This window comes from Trachemys scripta, chromosome 2 (assembly GCF_013100865.1).
Source record: "Trachemys scripta elegans isolate TJP31775 chromosome 2, CAS_Tse_1.0, whole genome shotgun sequence".
Classification (NCBI taxonomy): Eukaryota; Metazoa; Chordata; order Testudines; family Emydidae; genus Trachemys; species Trachemys scripta.
Window position 1 is genome coordinate 216811744 of NC_048299.1, and position 21119 is coordinate 216832862.

At 41.8% G+C, this 21119-nt stretch overlaps 1 protein-coding gene across 1 annotated transcript; it reads right to left on the reverse strand.

Moving 5' to 3' along the window:
- Nucleotides 1-3249: 3249 nt before the first annotated feature.
- Nucleotides 3250-20282, reverse strand: LOC117871820 (transmembrane protein 68-like). Its single transcript, XM_034759577.1, has 5 exons — nt 20114-20282; nt 14789-14982; nt 9608-9668; nt 9021-9160; nt 3250-3818 (listed from the first exon to the last, which is right to left on the reverse strand). The coding sequence occupies exons 1-5, from the start codon at nt 20280-20282 to the stop codon at nt 3714-3716; spliced, it is 669 nt and encodes a 222-aa protein (XP_034615468.1). The 3' UTR covers nt 3250-3713.
- Nucleotides 20283-21119: the final 837 nt, after the last annotated feature.

The window sequence follows — 21119 nt, forward strand, 5'->3', positions numbered from 1 at the left end:
TTTTTTTCTCTTAATTAATTGGCCTCTCAGAGTTGGTAAGACAACTCCCACCTGTTTATGCTCTCTGTATGTGTGTATATATATCTCCTCATTATATGTTCCATTCTATATGCATCCGAAGAAGTGGGCTGTAGTCCACGAAAGCTTATGCTCTAATAAATTTGTTAGTCTCTAAGGTGCCACAAGTACTCCTGTTCTTCTTTTTGCGGATATAGACTAACACGGCTGTTACTCTGAAACTTGTCATATAATTCATGGATATACTGATTGCCACATATTTCTTGTTACCAGAGGTACAAAGCTCCTTTGTTTTCATTGCCGAAGAAACCTGAATTGATTTGATTACATTTTATCTTGTTCTTGAATCAGTTTTCTACTAAATTCTTCCTCCATTAGTTTTTTCCCAGACAACATTGGAGCAGGCAGAAGCTTCGAATGCATCCCTTTGCTGATCTGTAGCCATCATCTTTATCCATATAAAAGGAGTTTTACGTCATGTATCAACTTGCCCTCTTTTTTATTTATGTTTGTTATTGAGAATGGAATAGTTGTTGTAGCTTGTAAATTCTTTCATCTATAATCATTTTATAATGAATTGTAAGCAACAGCTGCTGTCTTATTTTTCTTTATCAAATCTGACATCACAGCTACTTGTTCAGCCAAACAAAGCGTAGCCATCTTTCTTATGGGTGTAGCTGGGACGTATTTAGGGCGTGATCTTGTTCCCATACAAGTCAGTGGGAGTGTAACAAATGCAATGCTTTGGAAATATGGACCATTCAAAGACTGTTGTTGAAATATGGGAGATGCTGTGGACACACAGAATATTAAAAGACTATTATATCAAATTTATAAATGTTACATGAATTTGTATGGGCTGGCTAGTGATTGCATTCCTGGCTTAATGGAAGAACTCAAATCACTGGTGGTATTTAATGCAAATTTCTTATAGTGGTCAGTGCTGGGTTTACAATGGCGCCAGTGGCTCCGTGGAGTTGGGCCCATGCCCAGAAGGAGTCCTGGCCTGCTTCACTTGCACTGCGCCCCGAGACCCCACTAGCTCCCCATCACCACCACTTCCTCCTCTCGGCCTGCCTGCCAGCTGGCCGAGGGCTCCTCTCCACCCCCTGGTTCCACCCGCCAGCTCCTCTGCCCCCTGGCAGAGGTCTCTGCTTCCCACCACCTGTGGGGCCCCACCCGTCTCTCTGGAGCTGAGCCGCTTGGGACTGGTGCAGAAGCCTGGCCAGTCTCAGCTGGGGGAGGGAGTGAAAGTTTAGGGGGCTTGGCTGGACCCCTCCAGGCAAGTGGGTCCTGAGGGGGGCCAGCCGGGACAGGCCCTGGCCTGTCTGATCCCACCACTCTCAAGGGAATGGAGCGATTCCCCGCACTGAGACCAGCTCTGGCTGCATTGCTGGCTCAGCCCAGCAGACATAGTCGCCCCCCAGCAGGGCCAGTGAATGCGGCCAGCAGGCAGAGCATGGGGGAATGGGTCTCTGGGGGGGGGGGGGGTGCTGGGTTGTGAGAGGGCAGGGAAGGTTCTAGTGTGTTGGGGCACTAGGGAGTAGGGTTGCCAACTTTCTACTGACACAAAACTTAACACCCTTGCCCCCCCGCCCCTCCTCAGAGGCCCTTCCCATGCCCCACCCTTTCTCAGAGGCCCCCGCCCCCTGCTCACTCCATTCCCCCTCCGTCTGTCGCTCATTCTCCCCACCCTCAATCACTTGCTCATTTTCACCGGGCTGGCTCAGGGGGCTGGGGTGTGGTAGGGTGTGAGAGCTCTGGCTGGGGGTGCAGGTTCTGGGGTGGGGTCAGAAATGAGGGGTTCAGGGCTTAAATACCATTTTGACACCATTTTTCTTTATTTGTAAGTTTGTCCTATATGTCATGTATGTTGTCTTATGTTCTGTGTTGTCGCATGACTAATTTTTTTTTATTTGCAACAAAAGTCAATTTTATACTCAATTATAATTTATTTTTAACAAGAGTGGTATCACACTATTTAAATATTATGGTTGGGTTATAACCATAATACCACATTTTTTTTTGCAGAGCTCAAAAAGGCCTCAGATCTAAATACAGTAACTCCTCACTTAAAGTCATCCCAGTTAACGTTTTGTTGTTACGTTGCTGATCAATTAGGGAACATGCTCGTTTAAAGTTGCGCAATGCTTCCTTATAACATTGTTTGGCAGCTGCCTGCTTTATCCACTGGTTGCAGAAAGAGCAGCCCGTTGGAGTGAGCTGGTGGGGGCTTGGAACCAGGGTGGACCGGCAGCCCCCCGCTCCCCTAAGTTCCCTGTGCGGCAGCTGCCCAGCAGGCTATCAATTGCTGGCAGTTCAGCTGTCCCTCCCTCCACTGCCATGTGCTACTCCTGTCCTCTGCTTTGGAGCTGCTCTCGGGAGCCTCCTGCTTGCTGTGCAGGGGGCGGGGGAAGAGGCGAGCTAATGTCAGGGTGTCCCCCTGCTCCCACCCCCCGCTTACCCCATCTCCCTAGAGCAGGGGGGACATGACAGGGCTCAGGACAGAGGGAACTTGCTCACAGCAGCTGCTGTCTCAACTTGCTGATCTACTTAAAAAGGCAGTGTACTTAAAGGGGGTTCAGCGTACTTAAAGGGGCAATGCGAATCTCTCTCTCACACAGGGTGGGTGTCTCTGTCTGCCATGTGTCGCCTCTCCCTCCATTTGTGCTGCCTTGTAGAGTGTGAGGCTACAATAACAACAATGTGTTAACCCTTGAGGCCTCAGTCGAGTACTGGTTCATCATTTAGCAGTAAGGCATTCCCTGGGAAATATCCCACCCTCTGACTCCACCACCTCAACCAAGCTTCACAATCATCATTGCTGTGTACAGAATTAAATTGTTTGTTTAAAACTTATACTCAGTATAAGTTTTAAACAAATAATATATAATATAATAATAATTAATATAGTCTTTTGTCTGGTGAAAAAAATTCCCTGGAACCTAACCCCTCCTATTTACATTAATTCTTATGGGGAAATTGGATTCGCTTAACATCGTTTTGCTTAAAGTCGCATTTTTCAGGAACATAACTACAACGTTAAGCGAGGAGTTACTGTATATGTACTGATAGATTATCTCAATAATTCAATTGCAATTTTTAAAAATTAATAAAATGCTTTTTGTTCAAAGGAAAAAATTGTCAGGGAAAAATCTCAACATTAATGCAAAGGCAATAGTGATAAAAGCATAACTTTTTTAGCCATTTCTAAATTTATTTGCACCTTTATTAGATATTAAAATACAGTTATAAGTGTGTTATAGCCAAAATGTCTCAACATTTCTCTCTCTCTCATCTGGTCTGGATATGGGCTGTTTTTCTCCTATCAACAATTGGAAACAGACCAAACACCAAAATTTTCTAATGTCGACTTCCTCTATAATCAGCTCACCCTGTGTGCTCCTAATGCTACACAAGGTCTAACTTTTATATGAGAATAATGTCTGCTGTCATCTGGTTTAACAATCTCTAATCAATTTCTCTCAGGATAATGAACCTCTTAATTTCCTTTTCTTTTATTATTTGGATTGAAGTTGCCAGACCAGATGAGAGAGAGAGATTTTAAGGCAGTGATATGATTGAATGTTTGATACATGTAGTTTGCAGTCTCTTGTACTTTTAAGAAAACTATATTTTTCTTCCCACAAGTTACAGTAACAGTTTTTAATATTTAACAACAATATTTAAATACACTAGTCTTCTTTCTGATGTTTATCAAATCGTTCCAACAGAGCTCTTAGTATACTTCCTGGTAGTTCTTGGTGTTTGTCTCTTAGCGTTTCAATGGCAATCTTTGTCTGTTAAGAGAAAGAAAGAGGGGGAAACCTTTTATATTTCAAGAATGACTACTTCAATCATCATTCTCTTCTAGTTTTCCCAAGGATGCTAAAGGTATACATAAAACTCAGTGGAAAACGTTGGGGGAGGAGAGGGCAGGAAGGGTAAATCCTTCACAAGATCCCATGAAGACCATGCTGAGGGATAGTCTCATTCCCACACACCAGTGTATTTTTCCCTGTGATAACCAAGCATACAAAACAGCTAGATCTACATATGCAATAGTGCCATGGAAATGTTAGCTCACTACCACTCCATCTTGCAAACCCTGAGGCACATGAATAACTCAGGAGATTAGTTTCATTAACTTCAATAGGACTACATATTTTATTGAAATTATTCACTTGTATTTGCAGGTTTGAGCCCTTAAACTGTAAGTGTGACTTGATATAATTTCATATTTAAGTTTGACAGTTTTTTCAATTGGAGTTGTTGTAAAGATCTTTTAACTAAGCTATCACTGCGGAAATTCTATTCCAATGTAAAACCTCTGCTGCAAGGTTTAGAAAGCAGTTGCCCCCTACAAAAACAGCTATTACCTTTTCAAACCCTATTTTAAATGTTTACTATTCATTAAAATATGCATCAAATCATTAAATAAAACGGGAAGTTCAGGATGTAAAAGCCTGTTTTTTCGGGCATGTTAAATCTCATCCACTGTAATTTTGCTCAGACTAAAATCTGATAAATATTCAGCCTAGACCCTTTCCCTTGCTCTGTTGTAATGATTAGGGCCCAGAGGGCCTTCTCTAATTATGGGCTTAATTTATGGAAAATGGGTAAAAGTTCATAATTGTCACAATCACCTTCTATAGAACTTTATTTAAGAAGGAAAAAGGAGACATCTGAATTAAACAGAGAGGATCTACTGATACCACCCAAGGACTGTGCTTAAAATCATGTCTGGTAAACAAGAGGAGTATGGGACTGGAACTCAATGGACCAAAATTGGTACTTCAGAAATTAATCCTAACTGGTGGACAAAATAAAAAAAGGATGGGCTATTCTGCCCATCACCCCCTTTTGGGGTCCTTTTAAAGAGAGACTTTGTGAGGGAAAGGAAAAACCATTTGCACTACTGCCGTTGCTGCTGGGGGATTTTCATTGTGACGTGGACCTTGGCACATCAATTGGGAGGCTTAACCAACACACTGCCCCAGCAAGGACCCCAACTTGATACATATGAGATCCAACTCTGTCCTCCTGTCTCTTGTGTGTCCCATCCTGTCCCTCAAAACTAACTACTGTCCTCTCTCTCAGCTTTCTGCCTAATCCAGAGACCAAAAGCACCACACAGCCCCAGCACAACAAGGTGAGACGGTCCATCCAGCTCTGCCAGTCAGAGAAGGACTAGCAGAGGTAAGGGACCTGACCAGACCAACCAGATGATATCCCTGACTAGCCTCTTTGTGTCCTGAGAACATCAACAAAAGCCATATTTCCCCCAACTTTTACAATCCCATCACATCTCCTCCTGTGTCTATTTTGTCAACAGCAAAACTAACTCTTCCTCACCAAGATGGGCTGCTTGACAGAGCAAGAGACTCAAACCCTTATTCTTTATCTCTGAAAAAGGGATTGTTTGTTTTGCATAATCATTTAATTTCAATGCTTTTTGCCTTGTTTTGATTCTTTTCCTTTTGGGTATCTCAGTCAATACATTTCCAGCCTTTGCCATGAGTTTTCTAGTGTGTTTTCCACAATAACTAAGCAGCCTGAGGTCTCTGTACTCAAGACCCCAAACCTTGTTTAAAATAGTTCATGTTGTATAATGACAGTCATGTAAACACCTCCAGTTCTCTGGGCCCACTTATTCCACCCAAAGTGACACAACAGCTTCCCCTCAGCATCCAAAAAAATGTTTTAGTTGGGTGTTCAACACTTGTGGAAAGAATCATATTATTTATTTAAGCACCTAGCTATGGATTAGTGAGCCTAAGATTAGGCATATATATTGGCCAAGATTTTCTAAATTATTTAAATGGATGGGAATCAGGAAATGAAAAACATTTCTGATAGTAGCATTAATCCCCACAGGGCTCCAGTAAGGCCAGAACCTCAGCCAATTCATACCAGCTGAGGATCTGTCTCATAACATTTATCATTTGCAGATATATAACTATATATCTTGTATGTAGTGTTGTTGTAACTCTGTTGATCCCAATAATAAAAGAAAAAATACCCTAATCACCCATGGGCGAACACTTTTCCTGAAATGATCAACTCCATATCTGACCTCTCTGTCCTTGTATCAAAGGAAAATCAAAACCTGCATAACATCTTCAAAAGACGAGACTGGGAGCTTAAATTCATAACCTTGCTAGACACTAAAAATCATGGACTCAACAGAGATGTTGGTTTTATGTCTCATTAACACAATCTATGACCAAACTAACTCTCCTTTGTCCTAAGACTGCAGATATGGTAATTGTCCACCGCATCTTGAATGGTCTCTTGCGACATATGTTAACTTCTTATGCTGAACAATCTGCTCCACCTTCTATTAGGCGGTGACACCCTGAGTACCTTTCCCAGACCTGAAAAAAGAGCTGTGTGTAGCTCAAAAGTTTGTCTCTTTCACCAGCAGAGGTTGGTCCAATAAAAGATATTACTTCACCCACCTTGTCTCTATTTTGTATGTGTCCATGCAAGGGAAAAAGTGACTGGAGTGTGGGTCCTTATTACACATTTTGAAGGGCTCTGCGAGGTATTTAGTGTTTAGGAGGCTGAAGAGTAGGACTTGACTATAATGTGTGTAGTACAGATTCAAGGACAGACTTTCAAAAGGCACAAAGGGCAGTCAATGCAAGTCAATGGGAACTGGCATCTAATTCCCTTTTGTCTCTTTGAAGATCTCCTCAAGTCACTGTGCAAATATCGACCTTTTCTGTCTTTAATTTCATGTTGTATTAATATATTTTCTTTGATTTATTTTCCATTTAAAAAAAAATCAAGAGAAACTACCTTTGAGTTTACATATTTCAAGATGGCCTGCAATGTGAGACCTTTCTGCTATTAGTTTCTTGTGACAGAGCGCTGAGGCCTGACAGGTGGGTCAGCACTCTGATCACTGTAGACTTAGAATTAGTTTCCCAGTGATGGCTGATTGAGCAAGTAGCTAATCAGAAAGCTATGCTGGGGAGGCAAGGAACTAATTAGGCCTCAGTTGGTTAACCTGATAAACCAGAAAGGAAGTGTTACAAGAGGGGAAGACTGGACTAGCTGAGTCAGACTGAAACAGCTCCCAAAACAGAGAGGTCTCATTCCCTAGGGTCCTGGTAAAGAGGGACTAAAAACTGTAGGAATTAAAAACTGATGTTGCACTGTACTGGTGTTGGGAGAAGGGTTTGTAATAAAATACAGACTGAACTCAAAGAAAGTGGGTGTGACCAGTTTCTGGGGCAGCAGAGGACAGGAACAGAGCATTGCCCTGAAACATTGCTCCTTTAGGATAAGTAAATTAACCAGCCTCAGGGATTTTATTTCCATATATTTTTTATTAGAAATAGACTTTTCCATTCTTCTTTACAGGAGAACTTGATAAAATCACTGCAAGATTAAATTAGTACTGCAGCCTTATGTGATATCCTGAGATAAATCTCTGTTTCCCTCCAAATAGTCCCTGAGACTACCCACAAATGGTTATTCCCTCTGTTCCTCTCTCCCATAAATCAAACAAAGGCTAGATTGTGTTTGAAGAGTTTCAGTTTAGGATACAGCCTTGTGAGACATCACTAGTCAGTTCCAATACCAAAGAAAGGGAAGTGACGACTATAGATACCTGTCATTTCTATTGCAAAACAAACTTAACGTGCCACTGAAAAATGTCTTTGGGAAAAAAAGAGTGGCCCATTTCAGACAGTTGACACTACTCATTACAACTTCAAAAGTTATTTTTCATTCCTTGGTATCTTGCTGTTAATTGAATTGCCTCGTTAGACTGACCTCACACTTGGTAAGGCAACTCCCATCCTTTCATGTATTTATACCTGCTCCTGTATTTTCCACTCCATGCATCTGATGACGTGGGATCTAGCCCACGAAAACTTAGGAGTGATTGCAGACACTTAGCTGCTGTTGGACAATAATATGACAGCAGTAACCCAGTCAGCTTTTTACCTTCTTTGTCTGATTAGGACCTTGTATCCTTTAAAGACCCACCTCCGCCATTTGCACCCTTATTACCCAAGATTAGATTTTTGCAATGTGCTATCTTTAGAGCCACACATTAAAAGCATTCAGAGAGGAACACTAGGGCAGAACACAGTGACATCATTCTGGGAACACATGCCATCCGTGCCCTGGGATTTGTGTAATGGTCTCTGGTGAGATTTAAAGTGTTGGTTATGACTTTGGAAGCCTTAAATAGGCTGTGACCTGCCTACCTGAGGAATTGCCTCTCTCTCCGTGCCACAGCTGTGGTCACCAGAGGCACTCAAGCTGAATCCCCTTCACTAGAAGGGAGAGAGTAGCGGATAGCAGGACACTCTCTGTGAGGGCTCTAAGATTTTAGAACTTGCTCTAAATAGCTGCCAAACATCTGTTAGACGGGGTTTTTGGCACGGGCTGAAGTTTACGCTCTGGAACTATGAATGTGTGGAAAGAAGCTCTTCTGTGGGTGGCTGGCTGGGAGAGTTCTTCTCTGAAAGATCGTTTTAATGCTACTGAGGTTTTGTTGTAATATTAAGTACGTGTTAGGGCACCAGAGCCTTGTGTGGGCATTTCTAACAGTTATTAATTTACTTAAGTTTAAATAATGTAATGTATTTTAGCTTCTTTTAAGACAGATTACCATCTGGAAACAAGGAGCACAGCCAGGACCTTGTGATCAGCCAGCTCATCACAGATCAACAGCAAGTGGTCCACAGAACACAGTCCAGAAACCTCTGGTGTAAAGTATTGAGGGAGAGGGGCAGGGAGGATGGTGACGAGTTTAGAACAATGCACAAATCTGTGGAGGAATCTAACAGTGTCAGAAGAAAATGATATTTCAGCCAGAGATATGTTACACTATGTAAGATGGCTGATGTACTGTAAGAAAGTTTTACTTCATAAGAAACCAATAGACATGGAATTTAACGTCAGATACTACAGACCTAACTAACATCATTTAAACTAAGACTGTAGACTCCCGAAAGTTTCAAAGAGAACACCCAACTTACCTTTTCAACTAGTTCTGTAGCTGTTATATTTGGATCATAGGGAATGGGATCTCCAATATATGTGCGAAGTTTGACTGGGAACCCTCCATATACAGGAATGAGTGGCAATCGAGAACGTTCATAGAACCACCTAAAAAACCCTGTGAATTAAAAAAAAAAGGTGGGACGGGGTGGTGTTACATTTTGAGGGAGACCCTTAGAAGCCAGCAGAGTCCCTGAATCAAAATGATTCTGGATTGCAACTAACAAATTTTAAATTATATGGGTGTTTGATGAAAGGCTACATAAAGTACATCAAACAATATCCAAGGCAAATAATCTTGAAAATAATTATCTACTCTTACATTGCCTCCTGCATATTCATTATCATGTTAAGATGGGTCACCATGTAGAGAACAATTAATGTTTAGTCTAATAAATGCATAATCACATTAGTTAACCAATTTGGACTTCAGTTTACATCACAAAGAAACAGTTCCAGAATTAAAAGAGAACAAAAAGAAATTCACAAGAAACAGTTGGTTTTGAAAATATAAATAAAAGAAAACTCTAAGAACGTGAAAAGCTACATATGAAGTAAATCTTACCTATTTTTCCAAATGTCCTATATCCTTCCCGAATGTTCTGTGTAAACAAAGGGATGATGGGCTAAGAAATAAGGAAAAAGAAGTGGTAAGACTTTGGACAATAGTTCAGCCTCAGTTTTTGTATTTAAATATTGCATCTATATCATGTGGTTATAGGCATCCTATTAAATCAAAATGAAACTGATAAGTTATCACGACTAGAAACTCAAAAGGAGTCACATGTTTGTCAGGAAAAACTACAGCTAGTTATGTACCAGGTGAGGCTCCATTTTCTGAGGGTTCTTAGAACCTATGTCACACGTTGCTATTATCAGGATGAACACCAAAACAACACTGACAGGATAACATTTAGAAGCAGAAAAAATAATTCCACAAATATAATTTTCAGTTTCATGAGTTTGTTCAGCAATTTTTTTCAGTGCCTAAGAAGTCAGAGTTACTGAGTTAGCCAAAAATCATCCAGACATATATTATTTTGGTAACCAAATCTTTCAAAAGTTCTATAGAAAACAGACTATCAATGTACTATGAAACACCTGCAAATCTTGGGGCAAGGGACAAGAAAGGATGATCATGTGTAACTAAATGTTTCCTTTCAATGCCTTTAATACTAAATAGTTTTAAGAAACTGTAATTTCTCAGAAAGTTATTTCCCCTCAAATATGATGCAGATTATTGTCTCTCTGAAGCACATACTGAGCTAGTAGTATAGGTCACATCACGTCACAGCAGAGGTTCTTCCTAAATCTTATGTTGTGACAGTGTCTTCATTATTGTTATTATAGATCGAGTGCCAACCAGGTACAGGCATGGTATAGAACTTTGCTTCCCCTTCAGTTCCTATCCCAAGAGGTTTATCAGAGATATGAATCAGAGCAGGGGTTCTTAAACTTTTTTATAGTGTAGACCACAACTTAACAGAGAGTGTATTTCTTGTGCAACATCCCTACAACAACTGCTTGGAGGGAAAAGTAACATCAGGAAATAAGTTATTTTTAAACTATTTAATTTTTTAAAAAAGTCACACTATCTGAACATGCTTTTCATTTAATCTTGTCATCATGCCATCTGTTCCAAATCTCTCACTCATCCGGACTAGGCTTCTCTGGCATTAGGTCACCTTCTTTTCTCACTCAGTATAACATCTTGTCCCCGTCTCTCCTGCAAATATTGCCTGGCTCCGTTCTACCACTGATGGCTTGAGTCCTATTTTTCAGCTTCCAGGTCCTCTCCTGCCTGCAGTTCCACTCCTGCTGGTAGCTTTGGTCAAAGAAAGCAGCTCCCATTTCCTTTCCTCTTCTTTTGAAGCAGCAGCCCCTAGTGGAGACAGCTAAGCTGACTTCTTCTTTCCTTCTGCTTTTATTTCTTTAAAATGTATCTCTTTCAAGTCATATCTATACAGTTGATAGAAATTTGACTAATAACAGAGAGGAAGGATGATGTTCCTTGGACCACGTTTTATATTTCCAAGACACATTGAACTTGTGCATTAATCTTGCTCTTCGCCTTTCTTCTGTTATAACAGCTCTATTCTTCATTAGTCAAACAAAGCTGCAGTAAAAATATAAGCCAGAATACCATATGCTGGATATTGTAACACCTACATGACAAAATGCTACCCATAGCTCCCTGATCATGGAGGTTGCTGCAGCACAGAGAAGGCTGCTGACTTAACTGAAAGCCAATAACCCATTTCTGGTGGGAGGATTACTGACACCTGAGTGCTAACTGTTGGGCTAATGATACAATTGGCTCAGTACCTAGGAGTAACAGGAAGCATGGGAGCTCAGAGAGTGACCATGAGGAGAAGAGAAGGCTGTGTGTCAGTCTCCTCCTGCTGGATATCCGGGTCATGTTCTGTTTTGCTTAGGAACTGAAGAATAAATGTACACATGGTGAAAGGGAAACAGCATGAGTGAGTTTCTGACAGACCATGAAAACAGGCTGGGCAGCACAGTCCACTGGGTAGCTGAAGAGGCACCTTGTGACAACCTACTTTTGTACATCATAAAACAACCGTACACCTGAAGAATTCTTCATTCTACTCCACTGATATAATATTGAATTTAAATTAGTCCAATTTACAGTTAAAATAATCACTTTGTCCCCTTCTCTCTTTTGGGGTTTGCAGATTTTCTACCACAATTTAAGAAGGGAATCTACAATCTTTTCAAAAATTTAAAGTTAAAAGTCCATTGCTCCATTTCCATCACATGTCCTGTGGTGCATAACCAGTCACTACAAGGTGGGGGGAGACTCATAACTTCCATGTTCTTACTATAGTATATTTGCCTGCTAGAAAGAACAGGCCCAATCCTCTTTTGCACCAGTTCTTCCTAAAGCTGGCTTAACCAGCCACATGTGGAGTTCCTCTGCCTATGAAGTGACCCAGAGACATCAGAGCAGCTCTCATTACACCTTCTTCTCCAACCCCCAGCATGGGGGAGGAGAAGTAGCTGGGGAAAAGGAAGCATGACCAGGGGGTGTCTACACCCTGGAGATCCATGGTTGCCATTATGGTCCCTTGAGGCCAAGGGCAGCCTACTTAAAATAGAGCATCCTCAAAGCATCACCAACACTGAGGCCCAGTAGCCCCAGGGTCAGGAGAGTGCAAAGGTGACAAATCTACTTTTGCACCTCCCATGTTGAGATTTACTGAGCACAGATCAGATACAGCCCAAGATCTGGGCCAAAATTTTTAAGAAAAGTTTTGAGATTTTCCATTTAAGTTGCTATTGTTTATTCCTAAACGTGCCTCCTGCAGGGAGAACTTACCATTTCTCAGTCCATTAATGTTTTTGGTATCATTTATAATTTTCTGTCAATAATTCTGTATTTTCAGGTAATGCCAAATTATGTTTTCTAAGTCTTCTTCCACACTGCACTACTTATGTAGCAGTAATTTCAGGGACAACAGTCTTATAGGAGTATGACAGAATCTATATTATGGAGACACAGACTGTAGGACATCTACTCAGTTTTCCATTTAAAGCAAGGATTCAACCTGTTTGCTTTGTATGAAGAACTCCCAAATTTACAGCATGTAACTGTGACTGAAGATTGACTTGAAGACTCAGAAAACACAATCTGAGAATTTATAGAATGAGAAATTAAAAATGGGCCCTTTAAGAAATTATTTTAGTCCCTTCCACTAAAAAATGTGTTAGTACTAACCCTTTAAATTTTTGAGATGGAAAAACAAGAATTCTCCATGTTGAAGCTCTCCACTGATTCTACAATAGCCCACACAAAGGCATGTTTTGATACAATAATATTGTCAATACCAACCTTATTCATCATATTTTTATACACAGACACACACACTCACTTTAATGGTATGTATACATAGATTCTATTCATGCTCCAGAACATAGTTTATCTCTCTCTAGAATGTAGCTTGCACCATAACATCACTAATTGCAGTTCAGTGCTAGCTTTTGGGTATTCTTTTTCATATTTCCCTACTTCTTTTTTTAAATAGTTAAGCTATCTTTAGTTCAAGGACCCAATTAAAGTCCTATATCAAAAAATACCTTTGACATGTGGGTTAGGATCTCAGGGCAAGTCGACAGTTAAAATGCTACATTGATGCAGCCGCACTGATGCAACTACTGATGCTGTAGCGCTTTAATGAAGATGCGCTACACCAATTGGAGAGACTGTAGTTAATCCACCTCCCTGAATGGCAGGAGAAGCTCTCCCACCGACATAGCACTGTCTACACCCAGGGGTAGGTTGGTATAACTACGCCACTCAGGGGTGTGGATTTTTCACACCCCTGAGCAATGCAGTTGTAATGTAGACCAGATCAAAGGGAAAATTAACAAACTGTTTTATCCCATTGGGGAGACAGGGTGGATGAGGTAATATCTTTTATTGGACCAACTTCTGTTGGTGAGAGAGACAAGCTTTTGAGACACACAGAACTCTTCTTCAGGTCTGGGAAAGGTATTCCCAGCACTACAGCAAAATGCAAGGTGGAACAGATTGTTTAGCGTAAGTAGTTAGCACATATTGTAAGGGACCATTCAAGGCAAAGTGGCCCGCTAACACCTCTGCAGTCACAGGACAAAAAGAGGATGTTAGTGCATTACAGATTGCTGTAATAAGCCATAAATCCAATATCTCTGGGCTTGGCTACACGTACAGCGAGGCCGCTGTGCTGCTGTAGCACTTTAGTGAAGACTCAACTACACCAACGGGAGAGCTTCTCCCATCAGTGTAGTTAATCCACCTCTGGAAGAGGCAGTAGCTATGTTGATGGGAGAAGCCTAACTTTCATTCACAGCCTGTAGTACAGGCCTCAGATCTTGCACCAGGCCCAGTGCTCCAGGCTCACTCTCTCTAGTACAATAGGGCCTTCAGGCCATAGCCAAGTCATTGAATAGCCTCAGTGTATGTCCTAGGCTGAAATCTTGGAGAAATGCTGCTTGAAGCACACAAAGTAAGTCTCTCAATACTATTCCTTTTTTAGGGGAGATTCATTCTTTTATATACAATAATCTGGTTTACAGAAAATATCTTCTGCTGACACTTCACACTGTTATGGGATTACAATAGATTAAGTGTTTTAATGTCAGTTTTTGTTTAAAAGTGTTCTGATAAATCCAGTCTAATTCTTTGGTTAAAAAGTTAAACAAAACTAGAATGGACTCAAGTTAAAAAAACATAACAAAATACGACAATAGCTTTTTTACAGATAAAGAGGCTACTTAACTGGAGACCATTAATCTTAAAACCAAAGTCCTCTATATTATCCCTCAAGTACACAGTCTCACAAGATTGTGATTCTTATATTTGACATTAGACTATAATAATCCTGTTAATATAAAAATAATTGATTTTGAACCTTCTTAGGTCACATTTTATAATCCCAGAAAGAGGATCCATTTTACAAAACATACTTGAAATCAGAATTACTTGATTGATCTTTGGATCCCTGTGTTGTAGAGTATACATATGTGCTAATGTGATGGCTACCATCTGGGGGATTGAATCAGGGCCTTTCAGAGCGAAAAGCATAAATATTGAAAGCTTCAGTTAAAGAGCTAGTCTCTGTAGCTAGCAGCTGTAATAGACTCACATTCTTTGTGGCTTGGGCACAGAGACGGGTATGTAACACACAGTGATCAGTGGGTTAAACATATTTATATATACACACACACACAAGAAACCACTCACCACTTTTGCATCTATGGCCACTTGAGCAAAGCCTTTGCGATTACCCCACAGGAGGTTATAGTTTTCATCACTAAAGAATGCTTCTCGACCTCCACCTGGTGCGACACCCAATAAGTTGCCTTTCTTCAGAATTTCAACACTTTCATCTCTTCCACTATGCAGTCCAGGTAACAGGTTTAAATACAGTTGTATTCCTGCAATAAACATAACCAGTAGAGATCAATATGGTGCATTAAACCTCATTACATAATTATTACTTGCAATCTTGAAAATAAAATCTAATCAAAAACTCTCCAACACACACACACGCCCATCCACTCCTTCAGCAATTTTAAGTGTGTCTACATATTACATATCTGATAAAACTGGAGATGTCATAGTCATCAGTAATAAATCTGTTATAAATACTCAGATATAATTAGGGGTTACAGCTTCAACCCACAGTAGCATGGAAATGTACTTGCGCTTTCCAAGTGTGGCAGAGTTCCAGCCATAATAATCAGTATGATGGACAAGGAAGGTATCAAGAGACCTTTACCCAACACTGGACAAAAGAACTGGCAAAATAGATGGAATAAAAAAACAGAAGAGTTTCTGCAGGGTGACTGGACTGTGCTGATGGACTTCGTATTTTTCACTTACTGCTACTGTAGCTGTTGATGGGTACAAATTTAAAGACAATATTTGACTTTATTGAGAATCTTGCCTGAACAAAGGCTGAAGAATTTGGTCCATAGTTTCACTGCTACATTAAAAAACTTCTGAGACTTTGTATCAGGCTCAACTGGCAATAAGAAATGTTTTACAAATTTACAGCTTGAACTTGAATAGCCCTTTCATGTTCGTGCCGTCCCTGATTTGAATGTGTTAAAAGAAAGTCACACATAGTTGCTTATCCAGAAATATATACACACACACAACACATGATAATAAGCCTAACTTTACTATTACTTTATTGTGAAATGAATAACTTTTGTTTGGATTATAGGCTATAACTTCTTGTAGTCTGAGGACAAGGGGCAAAGAGTCACAACACAGGGAAACATGATATATATCCGAATACCCAGAGACAGATTAAAAATGGTAGCAGACACAGATTTTCTGTTTTTCTAATTTGCTCCAATAATATAACTATGCTAAGCGTAGTAAGATTTTTTAAAACTACAGATGTATACTGGGAAATTTTACAACCATTTATTTCTGAGTTCACAAGTTAGTCTTTGAGATTTTGAGTTACAAATGAAATAAAGATTACTGAAAGTGAGATGTTCCTCAGCAACTGTTTTCAGTTGTCTTAAAGACACTTCTTACAAAAAACATTTAACTTTAAATGAATACAAAAGTGGAATCATACACACCACAATGAGCACTATGGGGAGATCCTAAGGAGAATAGCATAGGCGAACAAACCACTAGCTCTTAGGGAAATTTGTATATAATTAACAAACCTCTAGATACAATAAAGGTAAAGGTAGTGTAATAGAGTCCTTCGTGGGTTAGTGGCCTAGTGGTTAGTGCACCTAGGGCCCTTCCCTCCACAGTGGGCCAGTCTTACAGTCCTGGTTGCCCTTTGCTCAGAGGTGCAGTGAGGAGCACAGGTAGTTCAAGTCCCTCCTGTAGTAAGGGCAGGGGTAGGGGAGCCTTGGCCTGCCCACCCCACTGGGAACCAACCCTGGGCCCAAGGAGGGTCAACGATATCTGGCCCTCCCAAAGGTGCCCTCTGAGTCACCCTCCCTGGGTCACTTCCTATCACTGCTTTTCCCTCCCCACCTTCAGTTCCAGATAAGGAGAAAAGAAAAAGAAAGGATAACCAAACCATCTGTCCCAACCGAGTTGAGCATATATTTTCACTTCCCTCAGGGAAGCTTCTCTGGCACTCTTGTCAGAAGCCTTCAGAGTAGGTCTATCCTTCTCCCCCATCTTCCCCCTTCTGAGCTGTGCTGCTCCCTTTTCAACCCCATCTCCAGTGGAGCATGCTCTGCAGGCTGGAGGGACAGAGCTACCTGGGCCCAGTATTGTCCTTTAACCCCTTCCAGCCCAGTGTGGGGTTTATATACCCTATCACAGATAGCCTAATTCGGGTGGAAAATGACCGTGAAGAATCTTGAAGCATTAAACTTCAAAAGGTGAGGTCACTGTACACCTGAGAAAGAAAAAAACTCTTGTATACCAAAAAGGTACAGTATAATAAGATATCAATCTCTAAAAGAAAAGAAAAGTTCTCCTTCGAGTAGCCTCTGCATCTCTCACTCATGGGAGGTATTGGCCAAGCAGCTCTGATGGAGAAACCTAACTTGCAGTGCCCATTGGAGAGCTGACACACCCCGCTTACCCGTCCTTCCCTGATTCCTGAACAGTCTAAGGGTCAGGCTATAAAACGGAGTACAGAGATCCACAGCCACCTGGTTTCCTTTCAACACCTGCAGCCACAGACTCCGAATCTCTCCGGACCATTAATACAGATGCTAAAACCCCTCACGTAGTTCTGCAGGTAGAGCTAAGGATAGCAATTAATTTATAGTGTAGACCATTAGGGTAGTTGAGTTTTAAAGTAAGAATTTTAATGGAAGAATTCAAATGGTGGTTCTGAAGAGGAAACCTGGATTCAAACATGTCTCCTGTCCGGAGGGGTTTTCAGCATCAGATGCACATTCTGGATGCCTTGCTTCCTTCCAAGAGACCACACAAAGGATGTCCATAATTACTGTAGGCCATCCCTCCCCATCAGTCTTGGAGGGAGGTCATACCCTCTTACTACCACATATCTATTAAGGAAAGGCTCAATGGAGAATTAGCAGTCTCAGGACTCTGGCCCTCTGGGTGGAACAGAGAAAGAGGCAGTCTCAGGGCTCTGGCCCCTGGGCAGAGCAGAGCAAGAAGCAGTTTTAAAGTGGCTCTGACCCACTGGGAAGGACAGAGCAGTAAGCAGTCTATTGCTTGCCCTCCTGGCTCAGGCAGGCAGCAGGCAAACACAGGCCTCTTGGCCTAAGGTGGGTAGGCAGCCACCCCAGGGGTGGGGCAGCTGCAGAGGGTAGGGAGACCCAGACCCACCCTACTCCACAGGGTCCTAGCCCATGGCCCCAACAGTGGCAGATAGTTCTGCCACTGGGTCAGTGAGGACCTGGCCGAAACACGCTGACCTGAATTCTGCAAACACAACCGAACTATCATCTGGTGTCCCTCTGCTACTTCCTACTACCCCTTTGGCATGTACTTATGTCTCCTGGGATTCCTCCGTCTCCCTGAGGTACACAGCCAGTGGCAGTCCCAGTAGCTCCTCTGGGTCCTGGCCTGTCAGCAGTCCTGCCATCTCCTCTGGGTCCTCAGTGCAGCAGAGCTCCGTCTCAGGCACAGGGCTCGGCAGCAGATGAACAACATCTGCTTCCTTCTCTGGCTCTTGAGCAACTGAGCTGCAGGGCCTGCCTTTTAAACTTCCTGTCCCACCCCTCTGCTTCCAGCAGGGTGGGCATGGCTTGCCTGGCTCTGCCTACCAGGGGATGGAGAGTGGTTCCTCCCTGTCAGTCTTGGAGGAGGCCAGGCCCCCTCACTACAATTACCTTTTCCGAATCTGAGGAGCTCAGATTTGGCTATGGAAGGTAATTATCACCCTCAATTGCCTTCTGTGACAGCCAACATTTTGTCTGAAGAGGAGGAACATATTCAGATACAAGACATTCAGATCCAGGCCACTGAATACAGATCACTAAACTTCCCCAAAATAATTGCTAGAGCAGGGGTTCTCAAACTGGGGGTCGGGACCCCCCAAGGGGTTGCAAGGTTATTATATGGGGGGTCGCGAGCTATCAGCCTCCATCCCAAACCCCACTTTGCATCCAGCATTTATAATGTTGTTAAATATATAAAAAAAGTGGTTTTAATTTATAAGGAGGGAGAGGGTGTCACTCAGAGACTTGCTATGTGAAAGGGGTCACCAGAACAAAAGTTTGAGAACCACTGTGCTAGAGCATGTATTATAGAAAAACAACCAATCTTGATTTAAAAATTGTCAGTGATGGAGAATCCATCACAACCCTTCGTAAATTGCTCTAATGGTTAATTATCTTCACTGTTAAAAATGTACACCTTATTTCCAGTCTGAATTTGTCTAGTTTCATCTTCCAGATATTGGATTGTGTTATACCTTTATCTGCTAGACTGAAGAGCCCATTATTAAACATATGTTCCTCAGCTAGGTACTTATGGATTATAATCAAGTTACCCCTTAACCTTCTCTTTGTTAAATTAAATAGATTGAGCTCAGAGTCTCTCACTATAAGGCATGTTGTCTAATCCTTAAATAATTCTTGTGGCTTTTCTCTGAACCCTCTCCAATTTATCAACATCCTTCTTGAATTGTGAGCACCAGAACTGGACACAGTATTCCAGCATCAGTCACAGCAGTGCCAAATACAGAGAAAAAATATTCCTACTCAATATTCCCCTGTTTATTCATCCAAGGATTGCATTAGCCCTTTTGGTCAGAGCATTGCACTGGGAGGTCATGTTCAGCAGATTATCTACCATGACTCAAAATCTTTTTCAGAGTCACTGCTTCCCAGGATGGAGTCTCCCATCCTGTCAGTACAGCCTATGTTTTTTGTTCCTAGAGGTATACATTTACGTTTAGCCGTATTAAAACACATATTGTTTGCTTCTGCCCAGTTTATGAAGTGGTCCTCATTGCTCTCAATCAGTGACCTGTCCTCTTCATTATTTACCACTCCCCCAGTTTGTGTCATCTGCAAACTTTTATCACGGATGATTTTATGTTTTCTTCCAGGTCACTGATAAAAATCTAATATAGGGCCAAGAACCTATCCCTGTGGGACCCCACTGGAAATATACCCACTCAATGACAATTCCCTGTTAACAATTACATTTGAGACCTATCAATTCAGAAAACCTTTCCAAAGCATTTAGACACACAGCTATATCATCCCCCTCTCCAAGGAAGTAATCTGGAGTTTATACCACCTACCAGGACAAGTACCTGACAACTAGTTCTACCTACTGGATTAGGACTTTGAAGCTGTTTGTCTTACTTTCTCTCCTCATGCTGGTAATACTTCTCCTTTTTTTCTCTCTTGTACTTACGCTGTTTCTCCTAGTCTTCTCTCTGTTGCTCCTGATCTGCTAGCTGCTGCATTTCCAGATGCAGTTTGTCCCTTTCCAGCTGCAGATTCTCCTGATCTACTTGTAGATCTGTCTCTGATCCCAGTTGCAGTGATGCACTGAGCCTGCATAGAAAAGAGGTAGTGCCTCTGCCAGCCACTTACCTGCTTCCCTCCAAGGAGCTGGCTCCAAGATTTACCCTGCCGGCTGTACCCTCTGCCAGTGGGCTGGAAGTTCCCTGCAGACCTGGACCATTATTCCTCTTCTGTTCATTAGAATACAGCAAACCTACTAACTGTGTTTTCATCAGATCCTCAATGCTGAGCTGCCTTTCTGTGCACACCTCAACCAGCCAAGGTCTCCTCAGCTGTTCATAATTCATCTTCCCGTCTCTTTTCACAAACACTTTCCCGAAAAGTTTGAGACTTTTCTCTGTACTTCTCCTTTCTAGGGTACTTACTTCCACTGCTGTGGAAACTTATGCAATTCACACTGATACAGATCCCCCACACACAATGCCATCATATATGTCACAGTTCAGGGCACCTGTATTTCCCCTCAGTGGTCCAGCAAGGGCACCCACTCTCAAGCTTCCGGCTCCCCAGCCATTGCCTTTGGATTGAGCCATTGGGTGGAGACATGCATCGCTCTCCTTTCTGACTAGGGTATTTCCAGGTTGAACCACTCCTTGTCTTTACTGTGACTATCCCCAACAAAACACAGGCTGCCTAAGCAGGCTTGTTTTGCCTTCTCTTCAGAGGTGTTTAACAGTGTAATTACCACTATTAATCTACCAAACATCTCTTTTTAAACAAGCTTATTTTAGTCTTAGTATAAAAGCAATACAGAGAAAACACATTAAAAACAATACAAAGACCTACATTCGTGCTAATAAGCTTACTAGAGATCACTCCAAATCCAATAAGCGTTCTGGCAGGAGCAATCCTTCAAACCCCACATGGGTTTTCCTATGGTTTCAAGTTCATAACACCCTTTGTTCAGAACAGGAACCCAGCCTTTTGGGGCCTAAGTAGGCCAAAGTCCTTCCAACCTTCCCTAAGGATTGGGACCTTCCGTGGACCACAGATCCTGTCCGACTGCTGGATCAGAAAGAAGGCCCTGAATCAGTTTACCACCAGACCATTTAACCAAAATCCCTTCCTTTGTCTCTTGGTCCCTGAAGAATCCAGTTTGAACTAGTTTAGGCAAACCTCGCCAG